Below are 22,101 nucleotides of genomic sequence, written 5' to 3' on the forward strand. Positions count from 1 at the left end.
TATTTAGAGTAAAAGGTTTCTCCATAGGATAGTGGTAGCTGATTTTCTTCAGACATTAAAAAATAAAACAGCTAATTTTTCAATGTTAGCACACACCAATGTTAGCACACACAACATTATTACATTACTTGCCCTCCACCTTCACCTCTTCTCCTGTTTAGCTGAAGCCACACTTTCAGCAAAAGTAAATTATTCTTATTCCTGAAAATAAATACAAGTTATAATTGACAAACTGATTGAGCTCTGCAGAGAATGTGGTATGTGTGCGTGACACTAATGTCATGTCTTGATTGAAATATGCTTGAGCTTAACGTGCCATCAAAGCTTTCGTTGCATCTGAGGAAGTGTAATCCACTGTACTGATAAAGTAAAGAATCTGAATAGAAAGGAAATAAATTGCAAAACACATAGGAAGTCTCATTCCCTTTCTCGTTGTCAAAGTCGACATAAACCTGAGGTTGCATGCTACCGACAGAGAGATAGCACAGAAGATGAAAGAATGCCTGCATGTAGGTCGAGGGAGACTAGACAGGAGAATCCAATCTCCAAAACAATCCCATCCTTACCTTAGCGCGGGCTATAAGGGTTCCCCTTCTTTTTTTTAAGCCCCATCAAAGCTCCCCAGGAGAGGTGAAAGGAAGAACACAATGCTAATGTTGCTGGAGCATCAAAGAAGACCATTATCTTCCACTGCACGCTCGCAACATGTTTGAGTGGGCGTCTCTTGGGCGGTCGAGGCCTTTTGATAACTGTTTATCGGGTGCTATCGTCAATTGCTACAGAGTTGGGTCAGTTGCTCTGCTTGGGTAAGTGCGATCTGCTGGGGATGGATTTACAGGTTGGGCTCCACTGGGCCGGTTCTCATCTCTCGGCCTGGGCTGATGTTTTAGTTCAGCCCGTATGCACCCAAATGGCCGTGACAAGATAAGACAGGCATGGAGTAAATGAGGAGGGCACATCCGTAACAGAGCAGATCCAGCTGATGAGAAGCTACAGAGGAAGCTGCCATTTTGCGGCATTTTAGGTTACATGTTAAAGGCCAATGATGGAGAAATGTGGTTCGTGAGACCAAGTCTGAAATGGTAAAACATCACCTACTGGCTGCCATTGATAGGTTGGAAACAGGTCCAGGACCCGTACCAGAACTAAGCAGACAGAACATAACGCTGCACTAAACACTTGCAACTTAGAAACTCTTAGAACTTGTTCTGTTTCGTCATTGGCAGAAACAATGTACAATGAACTGAATGACCTCTAGGTGTTTCACAAGTTGCATCTGTGAAGTGTTTATGTTTCGGCAGTTCCTCTCAGGGCAGCTATGCTACCACTCCACTGGCCGCCGCACCACCCTTAATACCTGTTTAAGGTGCTTGCTGTTAAAGTATACTTTGTATTGGGCCTGGTCCAACATGAGCCAGTGCTGCAGGAATGCAGGGGGGATGCCAGGCGAGCACCTCCGCTGCTCCTCTAAGTAAATAGGAGTTTAGGGTGCGAATGCCATGCCAGTTCAACTGAGACTGAAATCTACATTTCTCAAAGACAAGGGTCCAGATCTTGTCTTTTACATAAGTCAATGACTTATGGGGAACTGTATCTTTTTAATAACTCATAATAAGAAAATTCATTGAAATAGACTAAATATAATTTTGGCTGTATCTTTGCCTGTTGGGGTTATTCTAGGTTGAGCTCTCTTTACCTGTTGAGGAATCACTCTAATTCTGAGCTAGCCAGGGGAGGTTTCTTAATAGATCTAGGAAGCACTGAGAGTGGTGTTTTTATTAATTAGTCTCTTCATCCTATATTGGGAGATCATGAAAACAACACATACAGTGTACATGTTGCTCAATTTTAGTAAAAATTAGTATATATTTTAGTGTAATAAGTTGAATGATGGTTGTTGCTAATTCTTCTACATTTCATGTGGTTTAATGTGATTCATTAAAATTATTGCTAGCCATACAGAGGAGCTCATAAACCATGACAATTGTTAATTTGAAAACTTAAAATGTTATCATTTTAGTTTAGCGATAAAGGGATTTTAAATAGACTGTAACTGCTCATTGTCCCAAGACTGAAATCATAAAGCACAATAGCCTTTCTAAAGATGAGATGAGGTTCACACAAGTGTTTTGACAGAGCACTGTAGATATTTGTTCCAAAATCCTTCTCATGGTGTAAACCAGGGGTGCACAACTCTGGTCCCGGAGGGCTGGTTTCAAGCACAGTTTGGTGATTCACAGTTTGGTGATTTGCTCAAACACATCTGAGTCAACTCATCTGTTCATTACCAGGTTAAGTTGGTGTGTTTAAGTATGGAAACTACCAAACTGTGCATTGTTTTAATAGATGGATTGAGAAACTTCAGACACCACAGAAATGGAAGCTTCTGACACTAACAAAGAACAATTTATAATTATAAAGCCAATTTATATATCACCAAACATGCACCCTTAAGATGATATTAGTCTAAACTATCACACATACAGTGATGGGGAAACAAGTACTTTTGTTTTTGTTTTTTTTAAATATTTACAGTGCATATATCTACTTCAAAAGGTCTTGAAAAAAAATAAATTAAAAGGGAAAAACATACTCAGACACCACAAATTAGTAACATTACTACTTTGTTGCAAATCCGGTTTGCAATTACAGCTTTGAGGAGTCTACGGTAAGAAGTAATTAGCTTTATTGCCACAATATGGTTACGTTTTTGCCCACTCCTCTTGGCAATTTTCAATTCTCCAAGTTTACAAGGGTCCCCATATTGGACTCACAACTTCAAAATCATCCTTAAATTTTCGATAAGTTCCAAAGCAGGAGTTTGGCTAGGTCATGCAAGGAAAAGTGATTCTGGCTGTATGTTAAGGGTCATCATCTTGTTGAAAAATCTGCTTTGCGCCCCAGATTCAGTTTTTTAAACAATGAGTTTAAATTTTCCTCTAATCTGTCCCAGTACTTTGCTTTATTCATGTTTCCTTAAATGACAATTGATGCGCTGTTGACAGAAAAGCAGCCCCATATCGAGATGCTCTCACCTCCATACTTCACTGTGGGTATGATGTTGTTGGAATTATACATACAACCTTTCGTTCTGCAAACATGATGAGTTGAATTATTGCTAAAGACTTCCATTTTTTCTTTCATCTGACCAGAATACATTGTTCCAAAAGAGTTCTGATTTTTAGATGAGCATCTCTGTGCTTCTTTTTTAGCAGAGGAGTTTGGCTGGGGTGTGAAAACAGAGCTGACTATGATGCGGTTTATTGCTTTTTGTTCTCTGTGTACCTGTTGTTCCTGTCGCTCTCAGGTCAGCCTGCAACTCCTTCCAAGTGACGGCGGGCTTTTCTCCTACCTTCCTTATCATTAGTTAGTGAGCATGTTGTGAAATCCTGTGTGGCTTCCACTTGCACATTATTGATCCAGTTTTACTGCCAAGAATGTTTAAGGTATCTGTGTGTTTTTTGAGTGTTATTTAATAATTTTGTCCCTGAAAATTTCACAATTGCTACTAGTGGCATAAAATCTTTCAATAACAAAAGTCTCTGAATACTTGTTCTCCCTTACTGTACATATAGCTCAGCATTTTGACAGTTTGAAACAATGCCTCAAAATAACCTCTTGCATCAACTCCCTAACCCCCCAACCCAACACATACACACACGGACGCACACACACACATATCATCGAACTGAGTCTAGCCTGTCTTGACAGATCCCCTCTGCTTTCCCACCTGATGGGACCACCTGAGTGTGTTTCCCTCAGGCTGAAATCAAAGAGGGCCAGATAGCCCTTTGGGATGATTACACTGGGCCCTGCTTATACTACTTTAAGTCATTGTTCTGGCAGCAGAATGCACACACGTCAGTCTTGTTGGGCTGATGGGCTGAATAAATGAATGAATTACTGGACACTGAGAGAACAACTTTAAGGTCTTTACTGATATGAAAGGAATAGTTTTATTACTCTCCAGTACCAGTGTATGCGTATATATGTCCATTAAATTACACAGAAGACTCAACTAAATATAATTTCATTTTTCAGTACTTTGTGTGTCCAAACGTTCTTTTTTATTAAAGCGTCCATTCTTATCGATAAGATGGCTTTCAGTTTTTTCAAATGAATTCTGCGGGGATATTTTTCCACACGTTCAAAGTTCAGTCGTAGAAGTTGGTTCAATTTTCTTTTTCTCATGATCCAAGTAATCCCAAACACATTCAGTGATGTTGAGGTCTGGACTCTGGGGTGGTCAGTCCATTGTTATGAGAATATTAGCAGCTATCTTGTTTGATTTGCAAATGTTTGTCTTTTTTGTCTATTTCCTTTTCTCAGTAACAACTTCTTGACAGCTCATAGCATTGAGTCTTCTTCTCACAGTGGAACAATGGACAGAAACACGTGGAATTTTTCAGATCTGAAGCAAGAGTGGAGCTTGATTCATCTCTCAAAGATGAAAGCTTTAAGTACCGTTTATCTGATGGTGGGTTCCTGTTGTCTATCAGTTATTGCACGGTTGTTGGAGTCCCATTTTCTTTGCATCTTTTCATAGTATTTTAAACTCCAGTTTTGGGTTTTCTCAGAAATATCTCTTAAAAATATGTAACTTGTACTTAATGGCCGTTTAGACTGGAAATACAACAAATGAAGGATGGCCCCTGAATTTTGTGCTCTCTCTCTCTCTCTCTCTCTCTCTCTCGCTCACTCACTCAGGGTGATTGGGCCTAGTTAAATCAGAACATCCAGTGACACACCCAAATTACTCTAAAGGGCTTAAATAGAGCAGAGAGACAGAACAGCAAGGCCAAAGACATCTGCCATTGGCAAGAAGTGCCAGGGCCTTAAGCTCAGTAAAATTCCTTGCTCTCTTCTAGCACCACCTGCTGGATAGGACTTTACACTAACCAGTGACAAGCACTATGATTCCAGTGCACCTTATTACAAAGATTACTTTAATCCATTTAGAGCAGCATCAATTAAAGACTGATGTTAGTGTTTAATAAAACTGCAGAATTTCCACACAAAATTCTCTGTACCACAGAAACAAAATAGTAACTGAGCACCATCAAGAACACTCTGTTCTGAGGGCCTCTTTGCACATGTCCCCAGTTATCCAGGTCACAGCAGAGTAAACACTGCTCATCTCAACACGTACCATTCATAACCGCCTGTGTGCCTATGAACGTAGCGGGTTATTGGAGCTGATGGGCTCCAAAGGCCTCTGTTTACAGATCCTAAAGACTATTAACTTTGTGTTAATAGTAAAGCAATAATGACTAAAGTAATATTGATAGCATGAAAACAGGTACTGAGTATTTACCATATTAAGAACTTTAGCTGACATAAATACTGAAACTAAATCCACTGCTTATGAAAAAGTGCCTTAAAATCAAATCAATAAAAAAAATGATGACCTGCATGATGCATTAATTAATTCTTTAATTCAGACAGTTATAGCCCAGCACTGGAGACAAATTACTAGCACAGCATCACTCTTTATTTTTTAAAACCTTTTTAAAGCATCAAACAATTTTACAATTCCCATAATACACAGGCTTGCTTCCTGTAAGAGACTCTTGCCCTGGCTCTGCTCTCTCCGTCCCGCTCGACAGGCAGCGCCCTGGATGGGGCACAGGGCTCGGAGGGGGCTCTCTTCATTAGCTTGCCACTTGGCAGCTAATTGCCGGAGGGGGCGAAAACAAAAAGGACGGTGTCTGTCCTTGCATGCTCTGATTGCTGTGGTACGGGGGGAGGCAAAAGTCTGTGTGCCCAGAAACAAGGGCCTCCCCCTGGCATGGTTCTGTGAAAGAGGCCCCTACTCACCCCCTACCCCTGTTCTGAATGTTTGTTTGGTTGTTTTTGGAGCTCAGGGTGAGCAGGTCCAGGAGAGGGCTACTGGAACCAACATGGCTTTCTTTCTTTTTTTGTTTTCATTTCTCTCATTCTCTTCTTTAAAGGCATCCCTTAATAGATATAAGCGACAAACGTTATTGCTTTTTTAATTCCTTTTTTATTCTTTTTTGTTTTACATTTTTATTAGCCAGAGCTATATCTTTGTACAGTAGTGTTATTCACCTAACATGTAATTTCCAAAGGCTTTCTATTAACTATGTTTCCTAGGAAAGACATTTTTTTCATTGAATCAATGAGATAGATTGTTTCCACTTATCAAGATTTGGCTTTGATACAAAGTGAAGTGAACAGAGTCTTCATCTGCTATTATGTTGGTAAAGCATGTTCAGTTCCCCCTTCACATGAATGAATCTCAACAAGAAACATACTGTATTGCCCTGTGGTTTCATTGACATGTTTTCATTTTCAATCTCTCTCTCTCTCTCTCTCTCTCTCTCTCTCTCTCTCTCCATTTATTGGACGATCACTTACCTTGTCTCTCCCCCATTTTGATAGCCTTTGGCTGCCAGGCAGTGCGATCAGAGAACAACATTATTTCAATTCAAGGAGAAAGAAGTCAAAACATATTAGATGTCTGTCCAAGAAACTAAAAAAGAAGGCCTCATTGTCCATATACTCTGCGAGGTCATGTGAACCGTTTAAAGCTGCACTCTGTCATAAGTTTGATCTCTCTCTCTCTCTCTCTCTCTCTCTTTCTTCTGTTCCTTTGACATGTTTTGCCTTTGTCAGTGCTGCGGTGCGTCCTGGCTGTAGGGCATGTTTCAGATAAAGTGTTGATTCAAAGCCCCATCAGTCAGATGTGCAATGACCTCCAGCAGGTCTCAGTGTTAAGACGGTGCTGCATGCTCACAGTACAGGAGATCCTCCGCTGCCTTTAACACCTTTTGAAAACAGCAGCTGCCCTTTACATTGTTTGTACATCTCATGATGAATGGACCAGTAGAAAGAGGACAAATTACTTGCAATAAAATCTCATTATATTAACATACTAAAGTTAAGAGCATTTAATCTTTTTCCTTATAAAGCTACCATTGGGGAGAAACAAAGTTTTGTTAAGTAAATGATGATTTGCTTTTTAACACAGCTGTGATGTCAGAAATATCAGTTATTGCAGATTCTAATGCATCTTTTCTAAACATCTCTCATAGTTAGTGATAGGTATGAATGTATGTTGTCTATCTGAGTTAGATTGGAATAAATTACACTATAAGGAAGCCAAAGTTATCAGCAATGCTTTTCAGCTACATCTTAGAACCAGATACAAGTCAAAATCTACTGCTTTTACCTGAATCAGCCAAGGAGCTCATCAATCAAATCATTTAAAACAGAGCTTAAAACAGACCTTTAATAAAGGTTTCAGAACATAATAGATCGTGAGTTCATAATTAAAGTAGATACTGATCTAGCCTACCTCCATAAATTACAAAAAATACAAATATAATAAATTACTGATAAACTACTTTTACAACTGCATTGTGAACTGCCCATATTAGGAGGAAAAAAAAAACATTGCTATAAGCGGACTGGCGAGACTCATTATAAATACTGGGCTTGTTATCTTCTCGTCATGTCCACTGATTGCTGCCTGCCAGTATCCCTACTGACATTATGAGCACCCATTATGAGCAACGCACATGTGGCCATCTAGTGGGCAAAAGGTGGAACTACACTTACACGTTTCGGGTATATTTCCTACAGCAGGTGCCGAAACTCCTGTCCAGGGGTGCTAAGCTCTCTGTTCAAATATACTTGATTCAAATTATGTTAGGACCCCTGTCCTACAGTACATTTGAACCGCAATAAAAGTCATTTCTAGAGGTGGGCAGAGTAGCCTAACCCATACCTGCCAGTTTACTCACTTTCCAAAACCACTAGTGAACCTACACGTCTTCTGATTTTTATACGGAGTGCTGATTGTGGTAAAACATTGTAAATCTGACAATAATAATGAAAAAAGGTTTCTTTGTTGACTGTTTTCCCTTAAAACGTCGTGCTTGTACCTGTCCACCGTGAATGGATTAAAAAAATAAGTTTTAGGCCAAAAACCAAAAAAATCTTATCTCAAACTATCACGAAACAATGTCTCAGGCATCAGGGAGCCCATTTTTATCTGTGAGGTACCTTTTAGAGGTATTTAATTCTGACCAACTGATTTCATTATGTCGAAATATTTAAAAATCACTGTAGTTCCCCTTTGATGACAAAGGTAACTAAGGAAAAAAAATCTCACAAATATATTTGAGTAGATTTTGTCCTTGAGTACATGTATATAAGTAAATGTAATTGTTTCTCTGGACATCGCTTGTTCTCAATAACTGAAATGTGCAATTATCACTTTTCCTCACACACACATCATGCCAGGACCCTCCACCGCAACAGTGACACGCTTTTCCACGAGAAATACAGAACACTTTATAATGAACGAGGCTAAAGTTGTCTTCCTATTCGCGGGCATGTTCCTCGAATTTTCCCGTTCCACCTTAAATGGTGCAGCAGTTATATTCTGTCACCTGAGGCGTTATAACAATAACTGCGGCTGTTCAGCCATTTAAGGTGGAACGGGAAATTTCAAACAAAAAGCTGGCAAGTATGAAGCTAACTTCAGCTTGGTTTGTAATGAGGAGATAACAGTGCGCTGATAGGAGGTGTGCCGCGGAGCTGAGGTCCGGTCACCGTGCGCAGCGCAGCGCCTCTACCCGAACATGCCCACTACCGTTACCCGGAAGTATGCAGAATTCCCAAAGATGGCGGAGCAAGGTCCAATGGCGATAGCTATGCGGCTAAGAAATCAGCTACAGAACGTTTATAAACTCGACCCTTTAAGAAACGAGGTGAGTAACGGGGAGCTTCTGAAAATCTGCCGCAGCAGCTCGTAGCGGGAATTCCACCGAGTCCTCGCGCTACGGTATAAATAGGGGTCTCCGCGCGTGCCGCCGTCCGGACGGTGGGGAAGCGATGGAGTGCGCGAGCATGCAGCCGGTGTGCGCAGGCGTGAGTGGGGGAGAAGCGAGCGTGCTGTTGTTCACCCTCACAAGGATGTTTCAGGGGCTTTTCTTTCTTTGGAGTTCCCGGGCTGTTTCACCTTTTTAGGAGCTGCACATTTATTAGTTTATGTGAGGAAATGTTTCCACCTGCCGTCCCCCGCTAGGTCTGAAAGACTGAAAGCGAGTCCATCCTCGGCGACGGGCGAAGATAGCTCCGTTAGCCGGTTAGCATGACGAGAGAACAAGTGCATTTAGTAGGCAAAGCCACCGCCTCCCCTTGTGTTGGCTTAGAGCCGCGCTCGAGTGGAGAAATGAGGAGTTTGTCAGAGAATCTTATTCACAGAGCGAATATAACCAACACTGTTTTCTCTGTAACTGTCCTACACCCTCTCCGCGGTCCTCATCGGTCGTAGGCGCTGTGGCTGAGGCGAACATCGCTCCGCTGTAGTCAGCTGCTGCTTCGAGAGACACGGAAAGTTTGGGCGGCTTCGAGCCCTCCGTGTGAAGCCGTGTCTATTGTTAGGGTCGACAATTAACCGTTATTGAACGCGTAACCTAAAATTGTAAGCTGTTGTGCCCAAACTAGACTTGGACCTACAGCTCTCTGCAGGATGCTGGTGATACTGAGGATCTGCTAATTTTGGCTGTAGAAATTGTAGGTTAGCTACCTGACAGCGGGGTGTTAATACTTAATCAGCAGTGAACGGAGGGGGCGGAGTCCACTTGTATTTTCCCACGTAGCGTTCATGTTGCTTTCGAGTCGTGTTGGGAATATCGGATGTACGAGATGAGCGCACATGAACACCACCACAATGTCGTATTTGCTAGTGGGGAAACTCAGATTTTTCTGTTCGATGAGCGCTAAGTTTCCTACAAAAAATGCAGTGGCACACTGTAAACTTAAATCAGTTGACTTTTTATTAAAAATCATGCAAACTTATTGCTTCGAAAATACGTAAAGTTACTTAACAGGTTCAAGCTTAAGGAACTCTATATATGTTATAGTCACTTTATAGTTTTCAATGATCGACATTTCTGCAGCGAAGTTAACTGAAAACAGCCATTTAAATGGTTTCCATTGAGCTGTCAGTACTTTTTTTAATGTTCTGCTTGATCTTGAATTAGTTTGGTTAACTTGAATCAAATACTCTTCCTTGTGAGTACATGTAGAACACTGACATATTGAATGTTTCATTATAAAGAGAGCAAAATAGTCCCATTTAACTGGAATTAGTGCAACACAGTATGCAAAATATCGAATAAAAACCATTGTATTGTTTTTGATGGTATTTTTTGAATGTAGCACTACTGGTTCTGTTTTCTCAGTTCCAGTTGATCAGATGTAAAACATGACTTGGTGTATTGTGAAATTTCCTGAAGTATGGCAATATTATATTTTGGCCATATCACCCACCTCTAATGCTATGAGACAAAAATAACATTTTGCAAAGAGAAAAAAAACATTACTTCCCGTGCCTCTGACTTTCTGACCAAATGACTTGAACACAAATCAAATCGTACTTATAACCTCCGAAGTCGTAAGTAGGAACTTACTTAACTTACTTCCGAGGAGGACTTGAAAGCAGCTTTAGTGTGCATGTGTTTTATACTGTTTACTTACTGTCTTGCTACATCCAGTGGTTACTGATTAGCCAAATTGACACATTTTTGTACCTGAGTAATGAGTGGAGAGCAGTGGAGAAGAATGTAGGTCCAGACTGAAATCCCACCTGACCTCCCCCAGAAGGCTCAGGCTTAGTCCAATAAGACCCTGGATTTTCTCAGATAACTTTTTACCGGGCTACATCACAACTTATACTGCATGGCATGTTCAAGATTTCAGCTAAACAACTGTTGGACCAGTCAGGAACAACCTTCTGATGGATTTGCACCACTCTGGTCTTTTTGGGGTCTTTTGTTTCTTTGTGACGTTTGGGGCATTAAACATGAAAAGTGTAAGTTTTTCAGCAGAGAAAATGTGGACATCAAGAATCTAAAGCGACTCAAATAAGCACTAACAGGCTGGCAGTGGTGACAGCATCCCTCCCGCCAACCCCTTACCAACTCATATGCTATAAGCTTTATTTTCTACATATTTTTATTTCCTTCTTTGAAAAAAAAATAATAATAAGCCGCTCAACGCTGTTTACCAAGGCTTCATGCTTTCATGTGCACACGCTTTAGTGTCTAAATGCTGCATTTGATTTTATGAAGGTAGAACTTGATATACCCTAAGTGTAACATAGTTCATACAGACATAAAGTGTCACCGACTTATACTGTGACCTATGTTATTGAAGTTTAATTTCAGTATGCCTTTTTTGACTTTACAGGAAGAAGTGAAGATAAAAATCAAGGACTTAAATGAACACATTGTGTGTTACTTGTGTGCGGGATACTTCATTGATGCAACAACTATTACTGAGTGTCTTCATACCTGTAAGTTTTCTGCGCTCAAACTGTGCACTGTCTCAGGTGTGCCAGCCATTCTCTACTATGTGCATTCTGCTCAGTACATTGTTTATGAATCATGGCTTATTGTTTTTCTTTTCTTTCTAGTTTGCAAGAGTTGCATTGTGAAATACCTCCAGACCAGCAAATATTGTCCAATGTGTAACATCAAAATTCATGAAACGCAGCCCTTGCTGAATCTTAAGCTGGACAGAGTAATGCAAGATATTGTTTACAAACTGGTCCCAGGGCTACAGGAGAGTAAGTACCCTTGCACTTCACCAGACCTTCCGCAATGAAAAATCACACAAGTTATGTGATATTTAATGTCTATGATCTCTTCTTGCGTCTCAGGTGAAGACAAGAGAATCAGGGAATTTTACCAGTCAAGAGGCCTCGAGCGCATAATACAGCCGTCGGGAGATGGTAATAAGGTTCATGTTCAAGCTTACAGAAAAGGAATGTGAAAGCTTTGCTATAAACCTGAATACCCTTTTCAATAATCTATTTGTTTTATGTGTGTTCCTCATAGAATCATTACCAGACAATACAGGATTACCGTACACCAGCTTCGATCACTCTAAGGCCCATTTCTACAGATATGATGAGCAAGTCTCGCTCTGCCTGGAGAGACAAAGGTATAGTTATATGTGACCCGTCCTTTTTTTTGGCGGGGGGGTGGGGGGTGGGGTGGGCTTATTCTGATTAAAAGAGCCCTGCTAGCTATTCAGCTTTTATCCTGCATGTCATCATAGGATCACAAGACAAGACTGAACCATTTTATAGTTTGTCAAGTATTCACCTGTCTATTGTACACATTCATTGTCAATAAATAAATAAAATTTAAATTCAAACCCTTACAAATGGTCAAATTTAGTTTAAAAGGCAATGCCACCTTATACACAATCTATGTGAAAATATCAAGGCTAATAAAAAATTATAGTGGAAAAGGATCTGAAACACTGTCAATGCAGTGAGAAGCAAACAAAGACGAGAACATAAATTGATTATTGCTGTGGCATATTAATGACATTTGTATTTTATAACAAAGATGAATATGAGGGTGAACTATGTTTGATATTTCGTATTTTGTCTTATTGGTTAAACCTGTAAAATCTTGGAACAATTAATTTTTTTGCAATTAGTCCTCCAGTTACAACAAACTGTGGTAAATTGGTCACAGATGTTCTGTTAATTCTTTGAATTTGTAGGAATGATTGTAGTCATTACAATTTATTTACTTTCTGAGTGTAGTTTTGAGGTATAAGGGATAAGACTAGATGAAAACTGGAAAAATGACTGTGATGGAAAAGCCTGCTATTTTGAGGATATTTCAGATTATGGTAAACATTATTTAGAACTTTTGAGGAGTAACTGAGCTTTGCCAGACAGCGATATGAATTATCATTGAAAGAACCATGAAAAAGAAAAGGTAAGACCTTTAGGTTATTCAAGAAAGACCATAGCAATAATGAATGAATAATGAAAACAGTTATTAAAACTGTAAAGGAAAGAAAGAAACTGCATATTGTCTGCATATTGCATATATCCTAGAGATTGAAGTATATTAGTTCAGTATTCACAGAAAACTTTAGGAGGAGAAACACAGCAATGACAAAATGTAAACCCCTTTTAGCCACGAGCAGAAAAAAGCCAGACTGGAATTCGCAGAGATAAACCAGATGAGATCTGGAATGGTTTTATAGACGGGTGAGTTGAAGATAAAGCTCTATTAGAGTGATAGAAAGGGAAAACCATGGAGGAAGACGGACGGCAAATGACTAATGAGTCAGAACTGACTCACTGCTCTTTAGTGATGCCATAAGCAGCACGCATAATGAATTCTGAAGTTTATAGAAAATTTTGGTCCAAAAATGCCTCCAGACTCATTCATTGGGAGTTATGGCACACATGACCAAGTAGTTATCATCAGAAAAGGAAAGTGGAAAGTTTTGCACTGGCTAGGTCAGTCTTCTGATTGAAATCCAACTGTGCACGCATTTGTCATATTAAAGACAAAACTGAAGTGAAAAGCCTCTGTAAGTAGTAGCAGCTGAAAGAGTCTGCCATTAAATCTTGGCAAAGCACATTAAAGTAAGAGACCATGAGTCTTGTGATGTTAACAGGTCATGGACTTGAGGTAAGCATCTAAAGTGTGTGAGACCATATTAACTTATAGACTTAAATTTGCTGTAATTTTTTTGTCCATTTTTTTTTTTTTACTCATGAAATTGGGGAATATGATTGACTTTGAATTGAATTCGCATGAATATGCAAATAACCGATTTTCTCCTCTGTTCCAGTATTTTAAAAAAATAATATTTTAAAATTAAATATTACTATGTTATTCTTTCAAGTAATTTGTCAATGTTTATATCTGTAGTTGCTTTTTACAGTCACCATTGTTGTGGAACACACGTCTATATATCAGTACCAGTCATATGATGATATAAATTCTGTAGCACACACCCTCAAGTAAGTTATACTAAGATGCACTAGATGGAAGTCAAAGAAACAAAAAGTATTGAATAGTCCATAAATTAATAGATTCTGAGTGCTATATTTATTAGGCATGCAGTAATTGCAAGATTATTTTTTATAGTCAAACAGATGTTTATACTTAATGTGCCATTTTAGTTGGACAGAGTTTGTGTTTCTTTGCCTGTTAATATGCAAAATATGAAATGCTGTTATTCTCTCCTCATTCACTCATGTTGAAGGCTTAACATCTTGCCTTCTGTTAGGCTGAACTTCTATCTCTACACCCTGTACACTGTCTTGCCACCTGGACTTCTGGTCCCGTCTTCTAGTATTTTTCTGTCAGTAGCTGTTGTTTATTCTGTATTTGAGAGGCAGTTCCACTGTTTTGTACTCTGATTTATAGTGAAGCATACTTGCTATATAATGTAATATATTGATTAATTATATTTATTGTATTCGGTTTGTCCTTACAGCTCATCTTTGTCTGGAAAAGACAAAAATAAATTAACTCTACAGGTAAGACACAATAAACAAAGAAATAATTGTAACATTCTTATGAATGTAATGCATGTTATGGTTTTCATTTTAAATGTTTAATGTGAGTGCATGACATCAATATGGGTGTACAGTAAAGTAGACCTTAAATAAGGCTCTTTTCAGTCGTGATAAAATGTCTTCTCTCTCGTCTCTGCAGCAGAAGTTTGTGCGTTGCTCGGTCAGAGCGGAGGTCAGGCACTTGAGGAAAGTGTTGTGCCATCGACTCAACGTAGACAGGAACCAGGTCTGCCCCTTAAATCTTTTACCAAACTGAAGTGAGCTCATTTTTATTCAGAATTGGCACGAGGTAATCTAGAGGCATTGGTTCAGAAGGGCTTTTAATTCATGAATTCACACGTGAAAACCCATGAATTCACCAAATACAAAGCTAACTAATGTAAACATGACGTATAATTTACAGAATACTATCGCACAGTAAACATATCTATGCTTTTCCATGATTGTTGGCATTTGTCCACCACATAATTAACATATACATGTATGTATTTATGTATGTTTTTACACTGCATTAGATGATATAAAACTTACTGCATACCCCTATTAAATGCCTGCTATAATGGCATGTTCATTCAATGTATAAATGCCATTATTTAGTAATTTATAAGTACTTAATTATTGCTAAAATATTAACACTGTTTAGTAATTTAGTAATACTAATTTTGCACTTTGCATCTTTAATAGACTCACATTGAGGTTCAAAGGAGCGCAAGGGCAAAGCTTTCAAACTTCCAAATATAACTTTTCCAAACTGCTAAGATACCAAGCATGTAGTTTTAGTTTATTTGTGGCATTAAAATAAAGAAATATAAAACAATGCTTTGCTTAAGCACATATTAAAGATGCATGCTGTCTTATAACATGAATCACTTAACTGTAAGTTTTTCAGCACTGAAACAGAAACCTTTTTAAGGTTTTTTAGCTCTGTTCACTTTGTCATCCATGCTCCATTACCTTAATTCTAAACCTCTTGGGTGGGCTTACTGTGGAGGAAAATTCCTTAACAAAACCTCGGCTATTAAAATAAGTGTTTTGGGGTGGCTGACCGTGGGGTGCATTTGGATTACAAACGGAGCTGAACTTATTATTTAAGATGTGCCAATATTGCTTATTATTATTGTTATTATTATTATTATTATTATTATTATTATTATTATTATTATCATTATTATTATTTTATTTATTTTACTTTTATTAAATCCTGTAATAAAATTCATATAATAACGGCCCTGCCTTTCTCACTCCCTTCATCTCCTTTGCCTCTTACACCCCTGTTCTCTTCTCTCCCCCTTCTTTCCACTCTTCTCTGTGTGGTCTTTGTTGTGCTAGGTCCAGATGTTATTTAATAATGAATCCCTACCAGATCACATGACAATGAAGCGCTTGTGGTTGTCTCACTGGTTTGGAAAGGTACTTCCATCTTAATCTCAAACAGCATTCTTCCACAGTTTCAGTGTAATAACTCTTTCTTTAGACATTATGTTTATTCCTCAAGCGTTTTACAATACTCAAAATTCTCAAGCACGTTTCCTCTCATAAATAGAAGAGACGCTTGACTTGACAAAATAAGAGCCGGATGTATGCTTAGGGTTTGTGGTCTGTTAAATATTGATATGCTTCATATGTTTTATAATGTGAACGCATGGAGTTTTACTTACATTCAATGTTTAAGGTTACTATAATCGGCTGGTTTGGGGACATGGAAGGGATGCAAAGATTCTGTTGCTGATCGTGTTCACTTATTTTTGGTGTTTATTTGTTATTTTTTCTCTTTACTTTTTCAGGCTCAACCACTGGTTCTCCACTATGCTATCAAGGACAAGAGGACAAGATAGGATTGTGTAATAGTATCAACTGGTGTAAATATTTTGTATTTCACATAATCTATTTTAATAGGTTTTTCTGTGCATATATACTTATTTTTTTGTTTTGTATTTTTGAAAAATAAATTTAAATGTAAAAATGTCTGTTGTCCATGTTTGTCCTTATTAGGTCAGCTAAAAACCAAGGATGTGTCTGTCAACAGTTAGCTTGGTATTTCAAAGCAGGATCAGTTTAGCAAGACAACGTAAGCCTAAAGTCAAGATTGTGCAGTAGAAGGGCATGTTTGACAGTCCTGAACTTTGGGCTTTGTGAAATACCCCTCTGGTCTGAACTTTGAGATTTCAGCAGTGGGCAAAAAATACAGAGCAGTGCAATTATGAAAACAAACACAAGGGGGCTGTATTGCTGTTGCTGTTGTGTACTAGCCAATAGCTCATAGATGGACTAGGCCTACAGAAAAGGTTCGATGCAAATGAAGCCTGGTAACATTTTACGGATATTTTGACTCAAATTTCTGCAGAAATTTTTGCGCCCATCACTATGAAGTAATCACATACAAATCCTAAACCACTGACTATTTTATCTTTCTGATCTTATCTAGCTGTTCCCCAAATGAAAGCGAGGGGAAAAAGGGCCAAAATATTCGCCATCCCAGTAATTTCATATAAAGGGGCTTTTTTTTATTAATGCGCGACCAGACGTGAGTCAAAGAAGATTATCAAGTTATATTTGAGCCATTTCCTCAAAACTGATGAATACATGTTTAGAAAATTAAGCTCTCGAACTAGTAGAGACTTTTTTTTTAACTTTTCTCTAGTAGCGTTATTTTTCTCTTATTGAACTAAGCTCTTCGGTGTAAATGTCATTTAAATAAATGTCGATTCCGTAGTGTAAAATAAATGTATGTATTTATTTTTAACCCGTTTTAATCTGGTACGTCGTCTTACACGGTACGTCAGTCATAGAAACGTGTTCAGTTTAATGCCTTGTCAGTAAGTGAAACCTAAATAGTGAATGGCTAATTCGTCTATTTATCTGTTTAAGGCCACAACTTTTCCGTCGCGTATGATTTTAAAACAGGCGCAAACAATTTTTTTCTTTTTATTTATTTTCTCATTCATTATTTCTTCATTTTTTAGACTACATTTAACACAATGTAGACTCAGCTTTGTCGAATCAGTTGGTCAGTTACCAAATGAGTATGAACATATCTGACTACAGCAACGGTCCACATAATAGTCTGATGGACCTATACTGTACCTATACATAACGTATAATGCATTACGTGTGTGTATGTATGTACGTATATATATATATATATATATATATATATGTGTGTGTGTGTATATATATATATATATATATATATATATATATATATATATATATATATATATAAACCTATAACTTAATGTAGATATTTTTGTTCTGGTAACTTGCACGGTGCGGGCAAGTTAATGGTAATAAATGCTTATTACATGTATTTATTCATGCTCAAGTATTTCAACGTTTCCACAAGATTACAGTGAGCAATGTTCTTGTATGTGTATATGTATGTATGAACTCCAAAACAGTCCCATAAATTGGCACATCTTGAACAATGGCCAGTTGGTGGTGTTAAATTGTATTGAAAATGTTCCTGAAGTGAATTGTATTTAGATCAGATCAGTACAGATAGACAGCGGCCCCGCTAACGGGGGCAAGTTTTGATTTTCGTCTAATTAGTTAAATTTGCACGTGGACATACACAGGCTGACCGCACTGCTTACTCAGGTGAGTTCATCCAAAACTTATCTCAGCGAATTTGAAAAACAGTCGAGCTCCACACAGGGCAGGAGAAGAGACGGAGAAGCCGGACTCTGCTGACCCCTCAGCGGAGACCTATTAGTGAAGAAACGCTCATAAAACTCCTAACTTGACTTTTCAACCCCTACTATTCCGAGTGATTAAACCAATTGTGCCTCTGCGGCTCTCTTTCTCTTCCCAGACTCAAACTTCTGCCTTGATCTGCTAACAACTGCTACAAATGGAGCCCGAGCTGTGGAGCAGACGGCTGCTGGGGCAGCGCAGCGCGGGCGCGGACAGAAAGAGGCGGCAGTCCTCCCATTTCTTTTACTTTCCTATTGAGGTTTATTCATTAGGAGCCTCATGCTAATCAATTGCTATTCATGGGCGTTTTTTCAGCAGCCGCGTTTAAAGGGGCGCAGATGCGACTGGGCCTGTTTCTATACGGGCAAAGGCGGGTTAACCTAATCAATCATGCTGACTGGTTTGGGCTGGAGAAAATTCATAAACCATATGTCGCCAAGGCGAAAGCAAGCTTTTCGTTGCCAGCCCGAAGCTCTAAAGGCCTTGTGACAATTGTGTTTTTTTGTGTAAGGGGTGTTGGTGTTTGGGTGGGGCTGTTCAATTGCCCCTAATTGAGCTCGAACCACTTAACACACACAAAGAGTTACCATGAGAAGAGAACACGATTTGTTAAGAGAGGCTCCAGTGTTTGGCTCTGTTGTCAAACAGGTCTGTGGTGTGTTAACGCTGATGTTAATCCCCTGTGTTAAGTAGACGCGCGGACACTGTATCCACACCACTATGGAAAAGAAAGTGAAACAAAAACAAAAGAAAAGAAAAGGAACCATCACTCAGGTCATGCGCTGTTCCTGATTAATATGCCCTGCACGACGCAGAAATGCGCTCAGATTATAACTTCACTGCAAACAGTTTGAAATATCATATACCCTTTATTTACATAATTGGTGATTAAATAGAATGATACAATAACTTTATCGCGTTAAATGCATCGGTGATTTATACACACAACCTTCCCCTCATTATTCAACTAATTTGGCCATGAAGATCAATTCAGTTTCTCATAACAGTGGCTTTCCATCCAGCGTTGAGGGTCATTATTAGAAATATATCAATAACTCGGGAGAAAACGTTTCAGCAATTGTTGCTCAGCCCCAAAAATCAATTGGCCTTCGCTTTTGTGAATTCTTGTCAAACAGTAAGCCTTTGCCCCAAATGACATTTTTCCTGACACTGTATAAATATAAATATGTCTATATATTTGAGAAATTTGTTGGGAAAAAAATCACATTTGGCAGATACGTATCATTAGCAGCTATAACATTCATGTAAATTGTGTGATGGCGTTGGCGACCTGTGTAACAAAACAATTGCACGAGTTTCCCCTCAAAGTATGCGCGAAATAATACTTAAAAATGTACATACACATGTTGCAGTCGTGATCCTGTATCACAATCACTACATTTCTCACATCCTACTGAATGAACATGTACTCCGTGAGCACGTCCTCAGTCTCAAGCGTGGACATCTCGAAGGCTTTTACAATCCTTGCAATAAATTAAAACATGAGAAAGAGAGAGAGAGAAAGAAGAAAAAAACATCCTTTCTGTTTCAAGTTCTTCCGCAGAGTCAACGTCCGTGCAAAAGTCGTGAAAAATAAAGAAAAAAATGCCCATTTCTGAAAGCGTGGGCCCACTTTTTCAATCGTCCACTTCGATCTCTTCCTCCTCCTCCTCGGAGAACTCGTCTGTGGTTTGGCCTCTGGAGGAGGACGGGGACTGGGGGAAGGCTCTGTGGCCGTGCGAGGAGGGTGATAAACTGGGCGAGATTGGGCCAGAGCCGCCCTGAGCATCGTCCATGTCTTCCATGGCCACCAGTTTCTGCAGAGTGTGCGGGGGGATTTTCTTGAGGGACTCCACGTCCGCCTTCATCTCCTCCAAGTCTCTCTTGAGCTTGGCGCGCCGGTTCTGGAACCAGGTGATGACCTGCGCGTTGGTCAGGCCCAGCTGCTGGGCTATCTGGTCCCTGTCGGCCGGGGACAGGTACTTTTGATACAAAAAGCGCTTCTCCAGTTCATAGATTTGGTGGTTGGTGAAGGCCGTGCGGGACTTCCGTCGCTTCTTCGAGGCCTGTCGCTGGCCGAAGGCGTTCATGTGTTCACGACCTTCAGATGGAGAGAGAAAAAAAGGAGTTGTGAGTGTTGATCCGCGTGGGAGTAAGGCACCAGAGTGGGGACTGAAATGCTTCTCGTGCCTATATGCGGCTGTGCTGTAGCTATTGTGTGCTTAGGCCGCGGTTGTGCGGTCCAGCTGCGAAACATCTGTTCTCAGAGAACAAAAAGGTGGAAAGCTTTGCAAAACAACGCTATTAATTGCCAAGCATGTTCGAAAAATTTTACGGGTCAATCAAGAGTGCGACGGGGCACTTCAGGTCAACCAGCGATGGACACCATATATACATGTACACACAGCCTAATGACATATATCCTACTGAGAGGTTATCAAGGACACTCAGGTTGCCGTGCAGAACTATTTCACGGTGATTAGCCACGTTACAACATGTGTTCTCTTCATCATAATAATACAGAAATACTTGGCATGACGTCAAAACTCTGACACAAACACAGCGGCACGTGGAAAAAATGTACTCAAGTAAATTAATAAAAAGAATTGCGAGCCATAAATTGCAGTAAAATACTGGGATATGGTTAATAATATTTTAGATAATTTGGCACTAATAATTTAATAAGAATTTAAAAAGAAGACTAACCACATTCAGAGAGCATCTACGCAATATGGGCCTAAATTCATAAAATATTATTGGATTTTGTAGACATTTTCCTTTAGCCAAATATCAGATATGTAATTAAAAGTGTATGTAAAAAATAATACACTCGGTCATTTGACGATTAAACACACTCTCACACACAGAGAGAAATATTATCAGTAATATCTACGTACAATATGAACAAAAAGAAAAATAGTAGAAAAAATTCAGTCCAAATAGAAAAACTAGTCCAAATGTTTTGGGCTACTTTACCTTCCGCCGCTTGTATAACGCTGACTTCAAGCCCTTTAAATGTTTTGCTCGCGAGCTCCTCCAGCGCGCACAGGGGCGAGGAGGGAGTGGTGATCCCGTTCCGCAGCGCGCTCGAGCCGCTCACTTTTTCTAGCACGCGCGGCGGACACAGGCTCGCCACCGACTTCTTCACGGAGGGCTTGTTGAGAATATCCTCGATACTGAAGGGGGTCAGAGGCTTGTTGGAGTTGGCAGGGGGCGGCAGCTGGTCCAAAGGAGCCCGTCTCCTGTCCTCTCCGCTGGACTGCAAAACAGAGCCTGCCTTCATGTCTTTACTGGAGGTCATCGCAGTCCCACGAAACGGTTTCCAGAAAAAAATAATGATAAAGTTTTCTATGTCGAGCGAACAGCCGCGAGCGCTTCCTTCTTCGTATAAAAACACGCAGCTGTGGTCTGGTTTAGTCTCGATCGTCGGAGATCTTCAGGCTGAAGTGTTTTTCCAGCTCCACCATGCTTCAGGCGAGCTACGCCGCGCTCTCATAGTCTCCCCGTGTGCGAGTCCAACTTTTTCTGAAGAGCCCCATGAAGATGTTTAGGAAGGAGGAAGGGCACTGGCCGGGGGTTGGTGGGGGCGGGTGGTGTAGTGGGGGGGATTCGCCACACGAAAATAATAAGGTCTTCTCGGCAAAACGAGCAAAAAAAAAGAAGATCAAGCGATCGCTAACGAGTTATTGTTGATTGGGCGAGGTTCAATTAGAGAAACTCTACACTAGTTGCTGACCCGCTGCTCCGTCTTAAAGGGCCAGACCACAATAATTAATTGGACGCGAGAATAGGAGGAGTTTCCCCCGCGGTGTTACCCGGGTTTAAAGAGAAGGCAGACGGCTCGCGATGTTTATGCATGGGCCACCCCACTCCCACTTAGGGCCGGCCACGTGCTCTGTAAAAAGCGAGAGTTAGGGCTCATTACGAGGACACCGGCAGCCTCTCCTCGGCCTCAATTAGTAAAGAGGACTCGCGACGAGTCCTGCGAAAAACAGAGGGAGCTCATTATTTACCAGGGCTAATTATTCACA

At 39.8% G+C, this 22,101-nt stretch overlaps 2 protein-coding genes across 2 annotated transcripts; one reads left to right on the forward strand and one right to left on the reverse strand.

Moving 5' to 3' along the window:
* The first annotated feature begins 8,606 nt into the window (after positions 1–8,606).
* Positions 8,607–16,332, forward strand: pcgf1 (polycomb group ring finger 1). The gene is made up of 9 exons (XM_036568617.1): positions 8,607–8,738; positions 11,224–11,329; positions 11,450–11,602; positions 11,696–11,767; positions 11,874–11,979; positions 14,296–14,338; positions 14,517–14,603; positions 15,707–15,787; positions 16,162–16,332. The coding sequence occupies exons 1-9, from the start codon at positions 8,610–8,612 to the stop codon at positions 16,210–16,212; spliced, it is 828 nt and encodes a 275-aa protein (XP_036424510.1). The 5' UTR covers positions 8,607–8,609; the 3' UTR covers positions 16,213–16,332.
* Positions 16,333–18,919: 2,587 nt separating this feature from the next.
* Positions 18,920–21,665, reverse strand: lbx2 (ladybird homeobox 2). The gene is made up of 2 exons (XM_036567831.1): positions 21,047–21,665; positions 18,920–20,171 (listed from the first exon to the last, which is right to left on the reverse strand). Exons 1-2 carry the CDS (start codon positions 21,369–21,371, stop codon positions 19,708–19,710), a joined length of 789 nt encoding a protein of 262 aa, XP_036423724.1. The 5' UTR covers positions 21,372–21,665; the 3' UTR covers positions 18,920–19,707.
* Positions 21,666–22,101: the final 436 nt, after the last annotated feature.

The sequence above is a fragment of the Colossoma macropomum genome, unplaced genomic scaffold, assembly GCF_904425465.1.
Source record: "Colossoma macropomum unplaced genomic scaffold, Colossoma_macropomum, whole genome shotgun sequence".
NCBI lineage: Eukaryota > Metazoa > Chordata > Actinopteri > Characiformes > Serrasalmidae > Colossoma > Colossoma macropomum.